The 22,438-nt window shown below is 37.8% G+C and overlaps 1 protein-coding gene across 2 annotated transcripts in view; it reads right to left on the reverse strand.

Moving 5' to 3' along the window:
- PTPRK (protein tyrosine phosphatase receptor type K) overlaps positions 1–22,438 on the reverse strand; it is a 755,588-nt gene that overhangs the window by 19,035 nt on the left and 714,115 nt on the right. The window contains exons 20-30 of one of the 2 annotated variants that reach the window (XM_060239139.1): positions 20,112–20,188; positions 19,897–19,914; positions 17,655–17,691; positions 14,195–14,292; positions 12,686–12,802; positions 8,393–8,547; positions 7,760–7,895; positions 3,049–3,198; positions 2,359–2,532; positions 1,534–1,665; positions 168–293 (exon numbers count right to left, since the gene is read on the reverse strand). In XM_060239139.1, the coding sequence (XP_060095122.1) occupies positions 168–293; positions 1,534–1,665; positions 2,359–2,532; positions 3,049–3,198; positions 7,760–7,895; positions 8,393–8,547; positions 12,686–12,802; positions 14,195–14,292; positions 17,655–17,691; positions 19,897–19,914; positions 20,112–20,188 (1,220 nt within the window). The remainder of the gene's footprint in view (positions 1–167; positions 294–1,533; positions 1,666–2,358; positions 2,533–3,048; positions 3,199–7,759; positions 7,896–8,392; positions 8,548–12,685; positions 12,803–14,194; positions 14,293–17,654; positions 17,692–19,896; positions 19,915–20,111; positions 20,189–22,438) is intronic. The other variant, XM_060239131.1, reaches the window with a different exon arrangement.

The following is a 22,438-nucleotide window of genomic DNA, read 5'->3' on the forward strand; positions in this document are numbered from 1 at the left end:
ATTTTCAAAACTTCATTCCTGCTATAGTCCGCTGTGCCACACATTATTCTGGGGCATCCTTGACACTTAGGAAAAGCACACAAAACTGCTGTAAGGAGTTGGAAGAGAGAATGTCAATTGAATCCCAATGGCAGGACTTCTCTGCTAGTCAGAAATATACTCCTTACCCTTGTTAAGTTGCATATCCTGAAAATTCTGTTTATTACATCACAGTCCATTGAACAGGACATGCATTCCACCTGAATGGGACCGTATCTCAACATTCCTTCTTCTGGCCAATATTGGGGACAGCCCTGAAAAACATATGAAATGAGTGTTTTTAAACTGTAACAGGTATTACAAATTACATTATATTGTTGTTAATAATAATGACAATATAGCAGGTACACTGAACTACATTTTTGGGTTCAGGTAATCATCAAAATAATAATAGCTTGATTGTTATGAAACTCCAAAAGGCTGCAGGATAGGAAATTACTATGCTAGTCCATGTTTGTTAAAGCAAAGATGGTCAAATTATCTCACACCTTGGCTGAAATACAGAAAGAATTGGAAAAGTTATTGTGAAAAAGCTCAATATTATAATTAACAAACTCATTGCATTCTAACCCAGGTCTTGTTTTAGCTTAGAATAACTAATCCAGTGAATATGATTACTGCCAACCCCGCTATTTTGATCTTCCATCTTATCATGAAGCAAGTCCCATTAGCTAGTGAGATGTGCTTCAGATGTGTTCCAAGTGTCTTCCAAGGATCTCAAAACAGTTCTCAGTGTGGTGCCTGTGAGTGCCATGGTGCCATGTAATTCATGGGGCCTGCCTGTTCTATAGTTTTAAGGATAAAACTCAAATCATCTTGAATAGATCAGAAAAAGGACACTTCAGATTTCTTACTACCTGATGACTAACAAGATGCTGAACTCATCCCAAGTAAGCCCACCACAGGCCCTTAACTTGGCCACAGACACAGACTTTCCTATGTTTCTCAGCTCAGAAACCTCAAACTGTGTCCATGGAGAGAAAAATCTCCCCTTGGTCTGATAACTGAAACCAAACACAGGAAAGAACTCATTCCACCTCCCTTCAGAATCAGCTATTCTGTGATGTACTTATCTCCCACAGTAGTAATTTTGTCCGCTATTCTTTTTCAAAATTCTGAATGTATCTGTTTGCTTAACAGATCTGATGACCCCTGCTGTAAATGCACAGTTTCCAGATTCTTATGTAATAACTGTTCCAGATTGTTTTCAGACTACATATACCAAAGACTTTCACAGAAAAAACTCCTCCTACATAGGAAGGCTGGTGTCAGTGAGAAGGGTTCAAGCCCTTCCATCTTCTTGTTAAGTTAGTCTTTGATCTATAAACTTTTTTCATAAGTGAGCATCCTTTATCGTCTAAAGTGGTATGGCTCAGGAACAAGTTTTTTTAAAAGCTGATTTGTATTCCACCCTTTCCCAAGAATGGACTCACAAGGTGCTTCTAGACAAACTATGATTGTAATGAAAAACCCCCATAAGCATTCAGAACTGACCTGTGCTAAATCAGTTTCATTTAACATCACAAGAGATGTACAGCCATAGTCATAAACTAATCTCCAGAAATCCTTCACAGTGTTTGGCAGAGGATGCTGTGTGACAATGAAAGCTGCAGGTTGTCGGTAGCTCTGTATTTAAAAAAAAAAAGTGATTGGAAACAAACATGTAGTTCTCTAAGGCAGTTCTCTAGCACAAAATGAACAGTGTAATGATAGAGGAACATCTTTTATTTAAAATTCAAAATAAGAATACCACTATACATATAAAATAATGAAACAAATGAATAAATAAATGAATAAATTGGTACTTTGCACCTGTAGAACCTTTTAAAAACCAGTGTCAGTGAATTCATTGGAACTTATTTCCAAGCAAATGTACTTGAGATCATTCTTTGGCTAAACATTTATGCTTCATACCCCCACCCCCAGCAAAAAACAAAAAAACCCCCAACAACAACACCCCCAAACACTTAAATTGTGATTATGGAGAATTTTGCTAGACATCTTTGATGTCATTTAGAGGACAATACAATTATCTGGGTTTTCTTTTAGGCAATGCTAATGTAATAAATTTAGTAGAATAGATATTCTGTGTCTTTGTTGTTAATAAAGTACAGACACTAGGATTAAATCAATCAGCAGACCTCAAATCAGGCTATCCTACCACATTTGTACAAAAAAAATCAAATTGTTTGTCTTTAACAGTCATTTTATTGAATGCTACAGGAAAAGCGACTTGCATTTTCTTTAATCAGCAAGTGCTCCTGCACAGTCCACATCTTTTTGAGGCATGTTACATATACAATGTAAATAGTCTCTTACATCCATAAGGGCAGCACTGATGTAATTGCTGCTCTCGCCATCAATAGTGATTAAGAAAGGCAGACATCTGTCAGGTGGCAGCATATCCATAAAGCGGTTCTTGTCATGGTTCCTTGGCAGACATGCTATACTGCAGTCTTCTGCTTGCAGACGAGGAGTCACCGAATTCAGGGTCTAAACAACAGAAGACATCTCTGTTATGAGGTAGCGCCTCTTACACTTGGGCAGATTTGGGCATAAAATCATTTTCCATGGAAGAGATGTTGAAAAGCAAGGTACCTGCCAACTTGGACTGCCTTTGAAGTTTGGTTATGACAGGAGGTGGAAATAGATATTCTGTATATACTGAATTAATTTTCAATCTGCATCCCAACATTACCCTATTCCTCTCTTCCAACCATCCTTGGAAAAAAATTGTGTAAAATTCATGTATGCTGTTCCCTTATTAAAATGCAAAATCACCTCCAGATGACCAAATGAATAGGCAGGTTATGGTAATTATAATCAGAGAATGGTACATTTACAGAAGACTTTGCAATGTACGTAGTGGAAGAAATTGGTGATAAATGAGGCTTAACATAAGAAGGAGGCCAAAGGTTATGAATTGGACATAAAAACAGTTCTCTTTGCAAACTATTATATGCAATAAAGTCAATGTAATATAAAAGAGCAACCAGCAACTGAAAATACCTGAAATTCATCTTTGAGATGTGAAGAGTTTGTCTGAGAGTCTATTCTAATCATGTCAAAATATGCAGCTTTGAATTCACAGACAGGGATAGCAGTTTCTCCACATAAGCAAGCTTCCAGAATGGCATCGTGAATAAAGATATACTGTTCCTGCCACGGAAGGAACAGAAGAACATTTTAGTGATATTTCTTTTTTAAAAAATAAAATCTCTTTTCTTACCAAGATTTTTATTCAAGACAATTTAACTCAATCCATTTTATACTGCTTTAGTGCCTTAAGCACAATCAGTTACTTGAGATTCATTTAATCAGAGTGAGTTCCTGAGAATGGCTAATTTAAATCTAAAGATGCTTAATGGTATCGATAATATAATAAAAGCACTTTCACCTTGGCAAAACTGAGCAGCCTGATTGGTTGGGACTGTGGTTCATCAATCTTTAGCCCGTCAAACTATCAGTCAAGAGTACTTATGTGCCATTGGTTGAGTCTGCTCCTCACTCCTGCCTGAGTGGTTGTTGCTAGCCAGCAAAGCTGATTCTGTCAGTAAAAGGCAACCAACCTTAGTTCTGGAAGTTACTGGCTCTCCCTACTCTCCCATTGGCTGAGCTGCCTGTTGCATTGATTCACAGAGGAGAGAAAAAAACCCTTCTCTCAATTGGTTGAGGGAGGGAGGAAGAGGGAAACAGCCAGATAAAGGCTTCCCTTGATTGGCTGAGGACTCTGCCCTATCCTCCTCTGGAAAGGGGGGAAAATGGCATCCTTTGGCAACAAACCAGATACAGAGAGGGAAAGTGAGACACAGAGAGGGATTGAAGTCCTGTGCTTAAGACCAACAACATTATCAGAGACAGACTCTTGGTCTGAAAGTATAACTGAAGGCCTCTGAGGCAGAACTCATTGGGGCCAGTTCTGATTAGGGATGCCAGTTCCAGGTTGGTGGGGAATTCCTGGTGATTCTGTGGTGGAGTCTGAGGAGGGCATAAGAGTTAGGGCTTCAGAGCAGGGTTTTCAAGACACAATTGGATTTATATCCCGCCCTCCACTCTGAATCTCAGAGTGGCTCACAATCTCCTTTATCTTCCTCTCACACAACAGACACTCTGTGAGGTGGGTGGGGCTGAAAGGGTTCTCACAGCAGCTGCCCTTTCAGGGACAACCTCTGAGAGAGCTATGGCTGACCCAAGGACATTCCAGCAGCTGCAAGTGGTGGAGTGGGGAATCAAATCTGATTCTCCCAGATTAGAGTCCACACACTTATCCACTACACCAAATTGGCTCTCAGGTTCTTCCTGTGGAAGCTGACTGGGTGATTTCAGACCAGTCACAGACTTCCAGCCTAACTTGGTTCACAGGGTTGTTGTTCAGATCAAAGCGGGAGAGGAGAATGATGTAAGGTGCTCTGGTCCTCCCCACACACTGTGGAGAAAGACTGTCCTTTTCCTATATGGAGGCTGTAGGGAGGTTGGAGGCGATGGAAAGCTGAAGTCAGAGGGGCAGATAAAGGGAAGGAGATAGGGTTGCCAACTCCAGGTTAGGAAATTCCTGAAGATTTAAAGAGTGGGGCCTAGAGACGGGGAACTATTCCCCTGAAAATACCTGAAATTCATCTTTGAGATGTGAAGAGTTTGTCTGAGAGTCTATTCTAATCATGTCAAAATATGCAGTTTTGAATTCACAGACAGTGATAGCAGTTTCTCCACATAAGCAAGCTTCCAGAATGGCATCATGAACAGAGATATACTGTTCCTGCCATTGAAGGAACAGAAGAACATTGTTGCCAATCTCCAGGTGAGTTTGAAAAAAAAAAAAACAATAGCTCCGAGTAAAGAATACTGCTTGCAATGCAAATAGTTCTCAATAATGTCCAATGAAGATTTTTTTTTACATTTGTAGTAGAAAATTGATTCCTTTATTCATATCAAAAAATTTCAAAATATCATGAAAGTTCATAAATATTCTGGATTTGCACAGTGTATGCAGGAAGTATTTTGGATGTGATAGGTGAAGCATATGAGTAGGTAAAATTCGCTCGGATAAAGCAGTTATGCGAAACAGGAGTTCTGTAGACCAGTTATGCCTGTAAACTGGTTTTGATTATTGATTTTTTCAATACTTCCTGCATACACTGTGCAAATCTGGAATATTTATGAACTTTCATGATATTTTGAAATTTTTTGATATGAATAAAGGAATCAATTTTCTACTACAAGTGTAAAAAAGCATCTTCATTGGACATTATTGAGAACTATTTGCATTGCAAGCGGTATTTTTTACACGGAGCTATTGCTTTTTTCCCAGTCTTTTGTCTGTGTAGCTTTTGCCATGTTGCACAATCTCCAGGTGAGGGCGGAGACCACTCAGAATTACAGCTGCTCTCCAGATGGCAGAGATCAGCTCCACTTGAGTGGGGGGTGGTGGTGAAGGACTTCACCTGGGTGGGTGGTAAGACAGCAGGGAGGCACTCACCCAGAACCTCTTTCTAGAGCCCATTGTATTTTTCTCCACAACGGGCCTTATTCCTAATAGATAATAATTTGCATATAGTGATTTAATTGGGGGGGGGAGGAGGTGCCTCCATTCCCATGTTTCTCTTTCAGAGCAATTTACTTCATTTGCAGTAGCTTTCATTCAAGAAATCCAAAGGTAGTGCAAAAATAGCTAAATGCTTTGGACTGGGACTCTTGAGTATTCCAAACAGAAGTGAATTTCCTCATGATTAATTACAGCAGAAAGTCTGAATACTGGATGACAAAAATTAATGATGAGTTCCTTGATATTTGCCACAACTTTGTGCTTGCTGTATTTATACAGTGAGATGATGTATTTACAGTCTTTCTATGCAAGATTACTCATATGTAAGTCCCATTATGTCCAATGGGGCCTGATACCTAGCAAATGTGTTCAGGATTGTAGCAAATGTGTTCAGCTTGATACCTAGCAACTGTGCTCAGGATCTCAGTAGACCTAGACAGCCAAGGTAAGTTGTTTTCATATTATGACACTATAGTGCAGAACAGCATGTAGCTGACTGGGAAAACTGACCTCAAGTCACCACTCAGCTATAAAAAACTTTGAATGACTGTGGGCCAGTTTAAGTTATTGTACCAAGCTTTGTGACTGTATCATGGGATATGAGGGGGTCCTGTACCCCTAATAAATATATTAAGATTCTCAGAAGCTGCATTGTAAGATCGTTCTGTTAGATTATTCTGCAAAATGAATTAACCATCATTTCCATATAAGTGACAAATGTGTATACCTCTAAACAATGCTGGTGAAAATTTTTATGCTGCTACAACAGTTTATTTTGCTGTTAAATGTGAAGCAGCTTCTAATTCAACTGACTGCTAAGTTTGCTTTTTCAACAATAAATTTTGAACTTGTCAGTTGGCCTATTGCCTGGATAGCCTCTTACAACCATTCTTATACTGCACCTGCAAAATAATGGTTGCTTTATAAAGTCGCTGCCAGTCAAATAATCTGTGACCCGAGTGTTTAAAAGCAGATTAGAGCTAATACAGAGCACATGGGATAGGAAAAACAGGGTGACACAAAGCGCACTTTTGGATGCTATATTTACCAGACGGTGCTGGCAACCATCAAGTTGTAAATGAGATGCCTACATCAGATGCCCACTCTTGTTCTGTCTAGAAAAAGCAAACATGTCCTTCCCACACTTTCTTCTGTTCTCTGACAACCACTGATAGCATGGTGCAGCCAAACAGATATTTTTATTATACACCTTATTTCTAGGTCTCCAAGAGATCAGAGAGATGTATTAAGGTATATAGTCACTCCCAGCCTAATATGTCATCTATGGAATTCCAAATTCATAACATTAGCTCCAGATCTATGCATTTTTTACACAGTTTCCAACATTAACATTTAAAGACATTGAAAGCATAAATGGATGACATCTGAGAACAGCCTACCATACTAAGCAGGATATATGATATATTTATATGTGTGTGTGGAAAGTATAAGGTATTAGAACATTTTTGGAAATTTCAGCTGAGTGAGATAAGTCACAGAAACATATTTCATTGCCTTGTTTAAAAGCTGTACTTTGTCTACAAACAGTCCACTGACTAGGCAAATGAATCTGACTGTCTGGGGCAGTGATTCTTGGGCTTGGGGGGGTGCAAAGTGGAAGGGCTTCTAGCCCCACCTGTGAACCTCCTGATGGCACTTGGGGGGTTTTTTGGCCACTGTGTGACACAGAGTGTTGGACTGGATAGGCCATTGGCCTGATCCAACATGGCTTCTCTTATGTTCTTAACATCTTTGATGCAACTGAGCTAGAGTGAAAAATGTACATCCTTTGCCAGCATCTAGCAATTGCATTTCATGAAAAGTCCCCAAGATTTTATTTATAGTTTGAATCTAGAGTCCAAATGCCTTTCTGTGATTCAGGATACTTGTTTACATTATGGACAGGACAGCAGTCTAGGAAGGCCATATCTGGAACTTAATAACACAGTGTCAGACCAACTAGTTCAATGTGCATTTTTCAAAAGTGGCCAGATCAACATTCTTTTGAAAGCTACAATTAGGATGTAAAGGCAACAGCTCTTTTCCACTTGTGTTAACAGCTCAATTTCCCTCCAATGGATTGTCTTCATGAAGCAGCATTCTGTGATTCAAGGCTAAATGCCTCAAGTAGAACACTTCACTAATAATTATTAAATGCAGATAATGAAGCATTAATACCTCTGTCTGTACCATATTGATGCGGCGTGAACGCAGTGCTTTGACACAATTGTAGATGTCCACAACACCTTCTCTTTCTGCCATGTCTAGCATGATGTCAATTACAATGTAACAGCCAGTTCGTCCAGCTCCAGCACTTAAAGGAATCAGAAAATGATTTACAGAGTATTCCTCTCAATACAATCCCCCTCGCCTCAAACTGCTAACTTTTCATTTTCTTTATAGTAAAACTATGAACTGCATATCTAATAAATGTAAATGTAATTTTGAATTAATTAAAATACAAATATTAGCACAAGTAATTCAGATGATTAACTAGAGATTCATTGTGTCAAGATCCTGCTTCTACTAAGCTATAGTCACAGAAACAAATACCTGAACCAGCCCTAATCCTTAATATGATAGAAGCTCATGAACACATACAAGTGAAATACGTATTTCATATCCTTCAAAAAGCACTCCCAGAAAAGGTGCACTGTTACAATCCAAAACTTTGGTTTCAAAAACTGATTTAAGATATTGATCAACAAACAAAACTCCCACAATGTCACATTAAGATGATGTCACAAGAGACTACAGGGCATGCTCACATTGAGAAGTTATAGAAAATGCATCTACCTCTTCTCTACACACCTGCAATGCACAACAATCGGCCCAGCACTAGGAGGGTTAGAAAGTTTCACACGGCGTATAAATGAAAGAAGGCCTGTTGCGTTGTACGGTACTCCATGATCTGGCCAGCCAGTAAAGTGGAACTGTTTAACTTCACGGATTTCATTGTATGCTCTCTGTCAAAATTGGAAGGGGGAGGGAACACACCAATATAATGGTTTTCATCATCTGATAAAGTCATGATTATTATTATGTATTTAATTTATTCCTCACACTATCCCACTAGTGGGCTCAAGGTGGCTTACATCAGAAAATCTATAAAATGATAAAAACAGTAAAACAACAGTTGGCAGCAATAAATAGCAGGAAACCCATGTCAGATGAATATAAATGCCCCAAAACTCCAGTGCTCAGAATAGTATCAGCAGCAGCAGGACACTGAGGAATGGGTCAAGGACAGGGGAAGCCAGAATATGATAATGGACAAAAATATTAAAATCAAATTTTGAATTTTGAAGCAAGCACAGCAGTTGCCAGGATCAATACTTTTTTCTTTTGTAAAAGGTCTAGGTGGAAAAAAAGGACAATTGTGTCTTAAAATAGGATTGCCATACCTGAATTTATGTATGGCTATAAATGCGAAATCTCATTGGAAATTATCAACTTTTTTCATACACAAAATACAACACTGAGTGTGACACAATTTTCTCATCATATATGGAAAACTTGCTTGGCCACAGTATATAACATACAATTATAACAGATGAAAGCAATTTTCCCATGAAGCCCATAATGTGAAATACATACATATAGGAACAGGGGACAGTACGAAATGGTTTCTAAGGAAAACAGTCCTGGGAGCTATGGGCAACACTATGGCAATTTCCACCTAAGGTATTTGCCCTGGGTTGATGCTGCTGGGAAATGATTCCCCCCTCCCCTCCCACTTCTGCACACCCCCATGCTGCATTTGTGCAGCGCTCCTAGGATTTCCCTGGCTTTTCTCTAATCTTTCCCATATCTGCTTTGCTCTGAAGTTTTGAGAAAGATCCCCAAAAAGTCTGGATGGCTGCTGTGTGTGTCATTTCACCCAAGAAGCAGCCATTTTATCACCCTGTTATGGCAGTCATTTTTTTTAAAAAAATCAGCAACTGTTCACCATTATATCACCACAATGTTATAATAACATGTGTGTCAAGTTCTCTCAATGCCCACTTAAATTGTTAAAGAATATTCTCTAGCACCTTTTGTTGTGAAGATAAAGGGAAAACCACATATCTCCAGAAAATCACTTTAAAAATGAAAGCTGGGAATTCACAGAATCTGTTACACAGATAGTTATATTGTTATAACAATGTTACATTGAAATGAAATGTTTTTAAAAGAATCCTAGTGGTATGTAATGGGGGGAGAGAATGACCACTGCTAAGAGACTTGGACAGGTAAAATATGAAAAACCTGCCTTGGGGAAACACTGGGGTAAATCTTATCCCCATTCTACCACTTTACTGAGCAAAGTTTATTTATAAAAAAATATATATATTTTTTTTTTGGTGTTTCAAAATTTTATTAAATCATCAATATTTTCAACAATTAATTGACATAGAAAAGAAGAAAAAAAAAGTCTTGCTAGTACAAACATATCTCTCATCCTTGAAGAGGTATTTAGAGGTATACATTAGTTAATGGAAGCAAAAGAAAAAAACAACAACCCAACAACAACAACAACAGGTATCTACATTAATTTGTCAAGTATATGACTAGTACAGCTACTTCCTAGTATAGTATGTTATTTCTTTTTCCTATCCAATTATAGAATTTTTCCCATTTTCTACTAGCTTCACTTTCAGGTGTCCCTTTTAGCAGATTTGACAGAATATCCATCTCTGCAGCCTGGAAGATTTTAACTACAACTTCACTCAATTCTGGACAGATCTTTTGTCTCCAATATTTAGCGAAGACAATTCGCGCCGCAGTGAGAATGTAAATTGTTATATATTCGTCCTCTGGTGGAACTTCTTTTCTGACAAATGATAGAAGCATCAACTCGGGTTTAAAATGAATATTAACATCAAGTATCGCCTTCAACATACCATAAACTCTCAACCAAATTTTTTAAACAAATTTACATTTCCACCAAATGTGATAAAAGGAGCCTATTTCTAGTTCACACTTCCAACATTTGGGAGATATAACTTGATTGATCTTAGAGAGCTGAAGGGGGGTGATATACCACCTGTGGAATAATTTAAAAAAGTTCTCACGAAAATTTACAGGTTTTATTACCTTATAATTAATTTTCCAAAAAGTCTCCCATTGTTCCAACTCAATATTTTTTTGAAAATTTTGAGCCCATTTAATCATTGGTTCTTTAACGATTTCGTCCTCCAGTTTTATTTGGATGATATAATTATAAACCGTCTTAATTACTTTATCTTCTTTCAAGAGTAAAATCTTATCAAAATCAAAATTAACCTTAGTGAATCCTACCCTTTTATCTTTATTATACTTTGTTATGATCTGGTTCATTGTCCACCAGTCTAATTTTATTCCGCGAATCTCTAAATCTTCTTTTTTATCAGCTTGTCCTCATCATCTAATAATTCTTGATATCTTATCCTCATTGAAGAGTTCCATAAGACTGGGTGAATTGAAGCCTCTTCAGGAGACATCCACCTCGGTGTCTTGCTATATATCAATGTTCTAATTTTTAACCACACTTCATATATGGCTTTACGGATTAAATGATTTTTGAAATATTTTTGGGCTTTAGTTATATACCACATATTCGCATGCCAACCGGCCTGTAAGTCAAAACCTTCCAAAGCTAGTATCCAGTTATTTTCTAAGGTTATCCAATCCTTCATCCAGAGTATTATACAAGCCATATAATAAGTATCCCAGTCCGGTAGTCCCAAACCTCCATTATATTATAAAAAATATTTATACCTCACTTTTCCTTTTGGTTCAAATCTGAAGCTTTCCCTCTATCTAAGGAGCCTTCCTCCAACTCAAATGACTCTTCTATTGGAGGAAGAGCTGCTTAAATTGGAGGAAGGCTCCTTAGGCCAGAGGAAGGCTACACGGAAGATGGCTAGAACCACTCCAGTATTGGAAGCTGCAACAGCAACAGGGGAACTACACATGTATGTCTTTGGAGGACAGAATGCAATCAGTACACAAAGGAAATGCCTATACAACATACAAGTTGTACAGTATGGAGACTGTCATGGCTTCCTCTCAAAACTCTAGGAAATTCTGGTGGGGTGCGGAAAATAATCTTTCAAAAGGCTCCTAACCACTCTATACCGGGGTGGCCAACGGTAGTTCTCCAGATGTTTTTTGCCTACAACTCCCATCAGCCCCAGCCAGCATGGTCAATGGCTGGGCTTGATGGGAGTTGTAGGCAAAAAACATCTGGAGCACTACCGTTGGCCACCCCTGCTTTATCCCACAGAAGCAGCATGGGGAAAAGTGATAGTGATAAGAACCTCAATTAATAATACAGCTATCCAGCACAGGTGACTATGAAGAAAGAAATAGCGATTGCGGAATACAGCAAGAAGCAGACACAACACCAGCTGATTAAACTATACATGTGAATAAAAGGATCATGTATTCTGAAACTGACCTGCTTTGATCAGTGCTACAACACGTAAAAGAACTAAAAAATAAGCAAGATGCTAATTGGGTAGTAAAAATATTTTTCATAATGAAATAATCAGAAGACAGCTGCATGATTTTCAACTTCTGAATAAGCAAAGCTTAAGTAATAAGACAATCAAATTCTGTGAAGAAATTGGTTTTTTTTGTGTGTGCATGTATTTGAGGTCAAAGAGGTGTGCATTACAATGAAGCTGATCTTAAAACACAGCAAATGAAAAGCTTCCAAGACAAAATTATTTTGAATGCAACTTAGATTTTATAACATTTACATCTATCAAAAACGTTCAAAGCTTGATATGGAAACAAAAGACAGGAAAACCACAAGAATGGAGAATTTTATATCAGTGGTAAAGGTGTAAAAAAAGAGACAATAGACTGCACATGAGTGAGGAGATTTGTGAGACAGAAAAAGCTGTTTCTCATTGACTGACAGAATGACAATACAGCCAAAAATAAAATAAAATAAAATAAAATAAAATAAAATGCCTCCTTGGACACTGTACAAAGGCAGGATTCAAATATTTTAAATACAAAAACAAAATATTTATGAATCTCAAAGAGAATATTTGCAAATTAACAGAATAGGGATGAAAGAAGTGCAGTGCCACATATATGGAATGTATAATAGTAATTTCTAAAAATACGTACTCTTTCAAGGGTGAATGTCCTGACTACATACTCTGCAAGTGGCTCAACTTCCACACAAGTAACTTTGAAATCCCCATACACTTCAGTGTCATCAGGCCAATACTTGTAACACTTGACCTACAGTAACATCCAAGAAATACAAAGGCATGATGTGAATGGATCCTACATGTTAATTCTACCCAGTAATACAATAATGCAGATTCTACTACAGAAATGAAACAGTAGGTGAAAATTACTCAAAACAGTAGGTGAAAATTACTCAAAACCATGTAGTATTCATCTTAGTTCTACTTGAATGTTCCATAATAATAATAATAATAATAATAATAATAATAATAATAATAATAATAATAATAATAATAATAATAATAAGTTTTATTTATATTCCGCCCTTCCCGCCGGAGCAGGCTCAGGGTGGCTAACAGGACATGATATATACCATTAAGCTTAGAGATATTACACATTTGCTTCTTTATCCCCTTCCTTTTAGAATGGGCCCATACTGACTTGCACCACATTTCAAACTATCCAGACATTTTAAACATCAGAATTAAAAGCGGGAAAACCACCAACACATTCCAAGTGTTCATCTGTTACAGATGACAAGCAAGAGGGGAAGTGTTTTCTGGAAGCTGAGACACAAGGATAAATACCAATGATACAATCCCAAAGGGATTAGTAAATGGGAAAATCATGTCCTATATTGACCTGCACTGAACTGGTTTCATTAAAACAACACTTCTTTCTTTTTTATGTATGTATGTATGTATTATTTTCAGTTTATAACCTGCCCTTTCCTGAATGGGCTCTGAGCGGGTAACAACAGTCAATAATACAAGGTTAAAATCAGACCCATATAATAAAACAATATACAGTCTAAAAACAATATAACAGTCTAAAAACAAACTCCAGCACTAAATGTTCTATGATAGCTGACTGTACATTGGGATGATTTGCATCATTTTCCTGTTGCGCACAGTGATGGACACAGAGAGGATCTTCGCACCCTGGTTTATACAATCTCACTTCTGGGCCTTCTAAACATTCATGTACAAACATAAAACACATATAACTAAAATGCATAAAATCCAGTTTGCAGGGCTTTTTTTGAGCAGGAATGCACAGGAATCCAGTTCCAGCTGGCTTGGTGTCACAGGGTGTGTGGCCTAATATGTAAATGAGTTCCTGCTGGGCTTTTTCTACAAAAAAGTCCTACCCGTTTCTATGGACCTGAATCATGTGACTACTATCCCACATATAGTCCAGAAGCTGATAATACAATTTGGGATTGTACTGGGATTTGGATTTGAAGCAATTCACATGTTATATCTAGGTGCTGAACTGGCAGTTCTACAATCTTGCTCTCACCACATGGAGGGAGAAAATCAACTGAACAGCCCACTTATGTTTCAAAGAATTCTGCCCCCTTTTTTTCATGAACTTTGTTTTCATTCTTATCAGTAAACAAACTGTTTCTGAGATTTTGACATTTTCTATAGATGTACTTACCCGTCCGACCTCAACTAAATTTGTAACCATAACAATGCAAGCTGATTGCTCCTGCCATATCATTCGCCAGAAATCATATACTGTTTCATGGACTGGGCCTGGAACACATAACATTCTGAAATAAATGTCAGGTAGATTCAGATCTGCTGATCTGCAAAATATCTTTCAGTTATTTTTTAGTTAGCAAGGACTCCAGTAATTCTTATAAATTTGCTGCACTCTAGCAACATAGACTCACCAAAATAGCTTATTATCACTAGCTTATTAAGTTATAAATTAAGACAAGAACCAAAATAGCATATTATCACTAGCTTATTAAGTTATAAATAAAGACAAAAACATTAGACTCTTCAAGGTATCCAGTATCAGGATGAACCAGTAAGGGATAGGCACAAACTGGAAAAATTGAAGTTCATTTCAGTTCATAGCTTTTAGGGCCACATGAATGGTTCATTTTGTAAGGTTTGTGATGCAGTAGAACAGCTCCCCTTGTGGGCTAGAGATGCCTAACTTGCAGTGAGTCTCCATCTGACTTTCCTCTATGTGCCCTCCAAGTTTGATGTGGATTGGATTTAGGAGGGCTGAGTTACAGCCCCCAAAAGCAGTTACCCACCAGGAAATTGCTGGTCACAAGCCCAAATGAAGAGGGTTCTCAGCTGAGGAATCAGTATGACCATAAGGACAGGTTCCTCAGAGCCCTAAGCACCAAACATATCAACCCCACTGCACACACTTAGGAATTACTTCCAGTTCCCTTCTCTTTCTGCCTCTGACTTTCACATGGCATGCCTACTGCTGATGCAAAAAAAAAAAAAAAAAGATGCATGTGAGTTGGGGGTATATAATGTGAACAGAATATATAATAGAACAGACTGTGGCTCTCCTATAGATGGCCAGCACTACTTGTCAAGCTTTGGAGTGATTGGGGTTTCTAGGGCTGCAGAAGTTCATCCCCCTGTTGCTTTGATGATTGTAACTGATCTGTGCTAACATGTCTGCCATGGATGCCACTGACACACACCACCATGAACTGTCTGAATCTACAAAAACCACATGGAAGGTTGTGGGAACAGCCCCATAGCCAGGATTTGGAAAGCTGGAGGGTCTTTATTTTTTTTTGGGGGGGTGGCACTCAGTGGCCTTCCCTCTTTGCCCCAGGGTTTTCCCTCTTTCCCACAACTGCCACAGGGCCTTCCCTTCCCACCCCCTCTCCCTGTCACTCTTGTGGCTGCCCCAAGATCAGCTGGTGCAACCTTGCCTTCCCTTTCCTTCAGAGCCTCCAACCTGCCATTGCACCCACTGGTGCCCTGCACAACCTTCCCTTCCCTTTACTGTCACCCTCCCTTCCCAGCCACTCACATCGTACATAGGAGGGGCAGCATGCAATTTAAAGGGCTAGCTGATTGGTGGGCCCTTTTATTTATTTACCGTGGATTTATACGTTGCCCATTCCGCAAGCGGACTCTGGGCAGCTAAGAGTCATGATAAAAAACAATTTGAGTCACAGTTTTAAAATGATAAAAACATGCACAAATAATTTAAAAACTAGATATTTGGTGCTATGGAAAAATGTTGCAGGAAATGGCACAGGACGCTGGCAGCTGCTTCTGCCACCCCTCCAACATGTGATTTGTGTGGCAGGGAAAGCAGGGAGGGTAGGCAAGGCAAAGTCCCATGTGGTGCTGGTGGCATGACTGCAGGCCAAGACCCTGACTCACCACCCCGGGCCTGCCAGAAGTTGAGGGCAATGCTCCCACAGGTCCCCTCATAGCTACAGGGCTGTGTTGGAGGTTCGTTGCAGGTGAGATCACATGGACCTCGGCTCATGAATGACACAATTTTCATTGTAAATTTAGGTCAATTGGTCAATTCATTGGTCAATTTGTGCACATTTCTAGAACCAATATTTAAGAACTAAATTTTTCTGGCTGAATCATTAGTATATTAAAATTCATCATGGCTATGAATACTGCAAAACCTGTTTTGGACATCCTTCACCTCACTATTTATTGCAGGAAATCTGCAAACTGCAACATAACCACAATGTCTGTCCCCCATTAAAATTTAAATGTTAAAAACACTGTTGATAGATTGTTGTTTAGGTTCAAACCCTCAACTGTTTATTTGTAACTACAATTTATTATAGTTGAAGCTTGCAGCTGTAAAAAGCAAAAATATGACATCGATTTAAAGATACAAATTAACAAAAGTAAATGATACATATCTTGAACCTCTGGTGACATCAGGCTTGATTGAACTATTAGTTTCAAGATTTTCTTACTACAGAATCTGTTCCATTGAATGAGCGAAGAATTTTAGTACATGTATCTCTTTAGCTTTTGTCACCTTTGACTTTTTGGGGGCAAGAATTTGTGCCATAATACTCCACTGCTTTCTCTATAAATGTGTGTGTGTAAAGTACTGTTCAGGTCTGCAACCAACTTATGACAACCCCATAGGATAATCAAGGAAAGAGATGTTCAGAGGTGGTTTGCTACCGCCTGCCTGGTATTCCTTGGTGGGCTCCCACCCAACTATTAGTCCGGGTTGACTCTGTTTAGCTTCTGAGATGTGATGAGATCAGGCTAGTCTAGGCTATCCAGGTCAGGGCCTATAAGTGATAGCCTCAATTATATTCTATATTATATGTGGTCTCAAAATAATATCAAAAAACTTACTTTTTCCAATCTAAATAGCTTTATTTATAGTCTTTTTTGCTGAGACTCAAGGAGGATTACAGGATAAAGCAGTGCAATCGGACAGTATAAAACAACCAAATGAACAGTGAAAGTAAAGTAGGAATTACATTTAGCATCATATTCCGCAGCTTCTATCTATCATCTATCTATCTATCTATCTATCTATCTATCTATCTATCTATCTATCTATCTATCTATCTATCTATCTATCTATCTATCTATCTATCTATCTATCTATCTATCTATCTATCATCTATCGATCGTCTGGTGATTTCTTTTAGAAAAGTGTGGGGGGGGGGACTGGAAACTAAGAGAGTATATTGTCCCAGTCCAGATCTCCCACATTCATTGTAACACTTACATAGAATATGTAGAGCATTGCTATCTCAAGAAACTACACTGCATAGGCAATGCACTGCACATATTATTTTTTCCTACACATATAAGGCTTATTCTCAAATAGGGAAACCCTTCCAGGTAGGGTAGCTGTATGGCATGGTTAGAGTACAATCATATCTACTAAAATTTGGTCAGATATGCACCAACTGAACATCCTATATAAAACAGCTGCAGCAAAAATGAAAAAAACAGCAACACTAACAAACACTGACTGTACCACAGAGTTTACCTTTCTAAGTCCCAGGCATAATAGTTAGATATTAAATTGTGAATTATGCACAATATTCTTCTCCTATATGGAGAGAACAATTGCTATTGCACTATTTATTAACTATGTTATACTATAGTCTGGAAACTCTTACCTTGGGTTGCAATATAGTGACTTGGCCTCTGGTACCCCTGAAACAAACAAACAAGAATAAACTGATTTCCACAGTGGACCATCAATTTGATTAAAAAGTAGAATTGAATACAAACTCAGCAAAATTTATCAGTAGGAGCCTTTTAAAAATATGCTAGTGATAGCTGTAAAGGATAATTAGTCATCTGTATTCAGTTGCCTGTTACAGTTTCAATCAGATGTTCTATTCCCAACCCTTTGTGCTTGGAATTTAGTCCTTTAAAATTCAATAGATCTTATTCCAGAAAATATGTTTGGGATTGGGATGAAAATTCTGTGACCTAACATAATGGTTACTTTAAGGACCATCAAAAGATCAATTTCTAATAAAATGTATGCAAAATCCACAACGAACAACATTTAACATAACTTTGTGCAAGGAGCTAGTTTAGTGAAACTATAATTTTGCCTTCCGTTTTCATAAATCAAATAGCTATGTTTGTAATTTAACAAACTGTGAAACAATTGGACTTCTTCAGCAAAAGCTAACTTTCACTATGAATGCATAATAAAATATTAAAGCCATAAATAAAAGCAGAGCAGCTGAATGTTAGAGCTGGACAATGTGTACATGTGTGTAGATTCAAAATCTAGGTGCTATGCAATTACATAAAATAGATTCCAGAACACAGATGGTAAATATGTATCTATATAGCACTTAGTGTAAAGACATGTATATACACGCACACACACACACATATATATATATGTGCTATTGAACTTTCCTTGCAATACTATTTTGAAATACATGAAAGGACTCCATTGCTCTAAATACTTCTGAACACTAATAACTTCATTTTAATTGAATCCAGATTACAACAAACTAACTGGATCCCATGTGAAATTAGTTTGTTATATAAATAACCTATTTTTTTGCTTGCAATATGTTACAAGATTGAAAAATATAACATAATTTAGTTGTGCTAGTTTGTATCTCCCTTTGTGCACAACTATGAGATACCACCTTCATAAACAGGCCTAAAGCTATAATAAACTACTGTTCTTATGATTTTTACCTTTATAGATCAACTCAATTCTTAAAGTACCTCTGGAAGAAACAGGGTTTCGTTTGTTCCTTTCTCTTACAAATCAAATTTTACTTTATTAACTGACTTTGGAAATAATTATCATAACAATAAGCACCCTGATGAATGTCACAGTAACCTATTTTTCGAAAAACAGCAAAATCAATTTTTGGGCCTTGTTAGAGAATAATACAAAAATATTATCTAAAATTTAGTGGTTTATTACATGCAGCTTAGTTTAGTTTTCAAGAAATTTTGTATGAAATCATCTTGTCAAAATGTTCATTGAGTCTGTGTTATATGTTAAGGGGCATCATTGTGTATATGTAATAGAAACTTCATAAAATAGACCTGCCTGAAAAATTATTATACAAGCCTAGAGGCGTAAGGGTACTGACCAGTATACTTCCACAGGCTAAAATCAGTCATTAAAAAGTATGTCCTTTGACTAGATATTGTATCAAAGCATAACACATTTATAGGCCTAATTCATGTTATACTCTGATCCCGTCTTTTCATCACAGTTTCAGAAAAATCATTTTCACCCGATTCCTTTTATATACAAATTTCCTTTAGTTAACATCTGAAAATATTCCATTAAATCAAAAGTAGAGATCGGGAAGCTTGTATTATGTATCTCAATATATATGTTTGTGTATATACCACAAAATGTTCAATAGAAATTTCAACAATAAATATGAAGGCAAATTTTTCAGCATATTTAGCAAGATCATATGGGTTTATTCCTTTAAAAAAAGGAGCCAAAATTATCCCATAATCCTTCCAATATCATAAGCAGGACATTCTGTTTCAAGAATAACACTATACATCATACTATCCAGCTTCTCACATGAAAATGGAATGCAAAATAAAAGCTACTAACCAAAGCAACCAAAATAATAATCAAGCAAAATGGAATTTTTCTTAGAAAGACAAATTTAGTTTGTTTAGCTAATGGTTTTTATGACTACACTAAAGAACGAAGCTATCTTTAAAAAAAGTTACAAACATAAAGTATTAGCACAAAGGAACATTAAAAAGACCAGATATATAAATGAGATTAAATGAGGCATGCACATATATCTAGTAACCAAAATTAGAAGAGAAATGCAACGCAGAATGTTTGCTATATTAAATAGTCATAACAGGATGCTGTTATTCACATATAGTGGTACTTACATCCCTGTACAGCCAAATCTACAGCCCAAATCAAAGTCAGATGTGAAAGAAAGCACAACAATGTCAGTGAGTACTAGGACGGAGAACAAGGAAAGTGTACATTTTGTTCTTAATTAAAAAAAAACTTGTTCAAATTTGTAGGCATTACATGCAAAAAACGGTTTCACAGAGAGAAGCTGGAAAGAAAGGAAAGCTGGCTATATAAATCTACTTACATCAATATAATTAGCATTAATGTAGTCTGAAGAAGGATCATCCTCAACAGGTTGCAGTATCACCCTGGAGTGGTCATCTGTAAACACAATGGCTCAGGTCAAATTCACCTCTAAAACAAATATGTAGTATGACACAGATGAGGATACATTGAAATGCTAGGTTACAAGGAACAAATCTAGCAGCCACTCATCACTGTGTCTGTAGAGTGGCTAATCACTATGTGGGTTGTAAGTACCTCAATGGGGCCTGACACCCAGAGACAAGGGCCTGAATCCAGCGATTAGCAAGCAAATTCTGTGTTCACATGACAACACAAAAATTCTGCTTAGAGAAATTCTGTGTTCACAAGATCCAGTGCAATATCTAGTATGTTCTTCCCTATGTTTTATGGAGCCCAGAAATTAGCTGAATAAGATCTTGCACAAGCAGAAACACAAGAGGAGACAGAGTAAATGTGGCTTAGCACAAACTGCTGCCATGGTATTTTTCTTGCACTTATGTTTTGCAAAAGCTCTAGCACAGTTGGAAATGTTGTGCCTTAATCTGCTCAGGGAATTTATCAGGTATACAGGAAAATGTGACTTTGCAAATTAACTCACTCAAAGGAAAGAATCCTGAACAAAGTCTGAAGAGAACAGAACAGAACATTGACAGCACCAAATATCACTGCAGGGGAAAGGTAGGAGGGAAATCAGACTGTCCCTGAGAGCTCAGAGAAGGGAGAGAGATTTGATGTATGGAATAGGATTTGAACTATTGTCCCTCTCTGGTTCCTCATATCCCCTCCAGATTTTACCCTCCAACAGTAAAGTGGCTGTCACCATTCTGATCATGAAAGCAGTGGGGCCAGTCGTCAAGTTAATGCATAACTTTTGGAAGCCTGGAGAGCCCCAACTTTGCAGCAAAAATATTAACTTCCCTAAGCCCTATATAGATGGAAAATACCAAAGGGGGGGCATTAAAGAACTCTATGTACACAGCTTGAGGGGAAAATAAAGGTATCAGTCTTCTGTGAAGGCTTCAAATGTGTAGCACTATACTATTTGGATCTTACATGAAGAAAGATCAAACAACCTTGTTTCTGCTGACAAGGTGCATGGAGAAATCTTGGCAGTACTGGCTCTGCTGCCATCCAAGACCTAGAGGGACATCATGTTGGGTTTTAGAAGCACTGTGGCAGCTGCTTTTCCTTCCCCTCTACCTCCCACAGGCCTACGAGGGAGGAGAAGCTGTGGATAGCAGGCATGATGACTGAGTCATATTAAATAGACAGTGGTGAGAGGGAGTTACACCATTTCTTCTTCAGAGACTTTCAAATCTCTTTCCAACCCTTCCCTTAGCCTTCTCCAAATCCTATATTTTTTTCTCTTCCTAAAACTCTCCTTTTCTTTCACAAATTCCCTCTTCTAAAAATACAATTTTACAACAACAATTTTTAGGCCTACATTGCCAGTTGGAGAGGGCATGATGTTAAATAGGCCATAGCCACGATGTACACATCTACAGTTTTTAGGTTTTTAAACTTCTACCCCCTCTACCTTTGATTTCTTACAGTTCTCCTCAAATTCAAAAGATTAAGCAATTAAACAAACTTATTTAATCTACGAAGAGAGCAATGCTACATTAACTAAAGCTCAACATATTTCAGGACTAGATTAGGAGCATCCACAGATACTGGAATGTGCATCTCTTAGTAACAGAGAATGAGAAGTAGGAATATGTCCTCTCCAACAAAGCAGTGCACACTATGGTTCAGTCCTTTAGAAGGGTTTATATCAACGTGCTGCATAATGGTAACTTCAAACAGAACAACAAAGAACAACCTCTTGCCATGGTTAGCTGTCTGTCTAAAACAACCCACAATATGTTAACTCTTCTTTTAATTACCACTAGGGACGGACATGAAACAGCTGACGAACTAAAGCTTATCATGAATTTTGGCTGGTTTGTGGTTTGCAAAGCAGTGTTTGCAAACTGAAAAACTGCCATGAATGTCCACAAATTTTGGTGCAGTTCATGAACTACAGAAAATTTCTGCTCATCTTGAGAAACAGCTCTGAGCCATTTAAACCAAAAAAGCCATGGGGAGCAGAAAGCAGGTGTTTAGATGGTTCACCAAATGGATTAGATGGTTCACAAAATACAAACTGGTTTGGTTTGCTGAACCACTAACCACACCAAACTGCAAAAATGCAGTTCATACCTATCCCCAATTGCCACAATTAGGTGAACTGGCAGCAATCAGACGATAGTACGCTTCTGTATGCAGCAGGTCACTCCAATCCAACACCTTGTGTGATGCAGTTCGTTTTTTCATTGGAATGAC

Source organism: Heteronotia binoei, chromosome 1 (genome assembly GCF_032191835.1).
Source record: "Heteronotia binoei isolate CCM8104 ecotype False Entrance Well chromosome 1, APGP_CSIRO_Hbin_v1, whole genome shotgun sequence".
Taxonomy (NCBI): domain Eukaryota; kingdom Metazoa; phylum Chordata; class Lepidosauria; order Squamata; family Gekkonidae; genus Heteronotia; species Heteronotia binoei.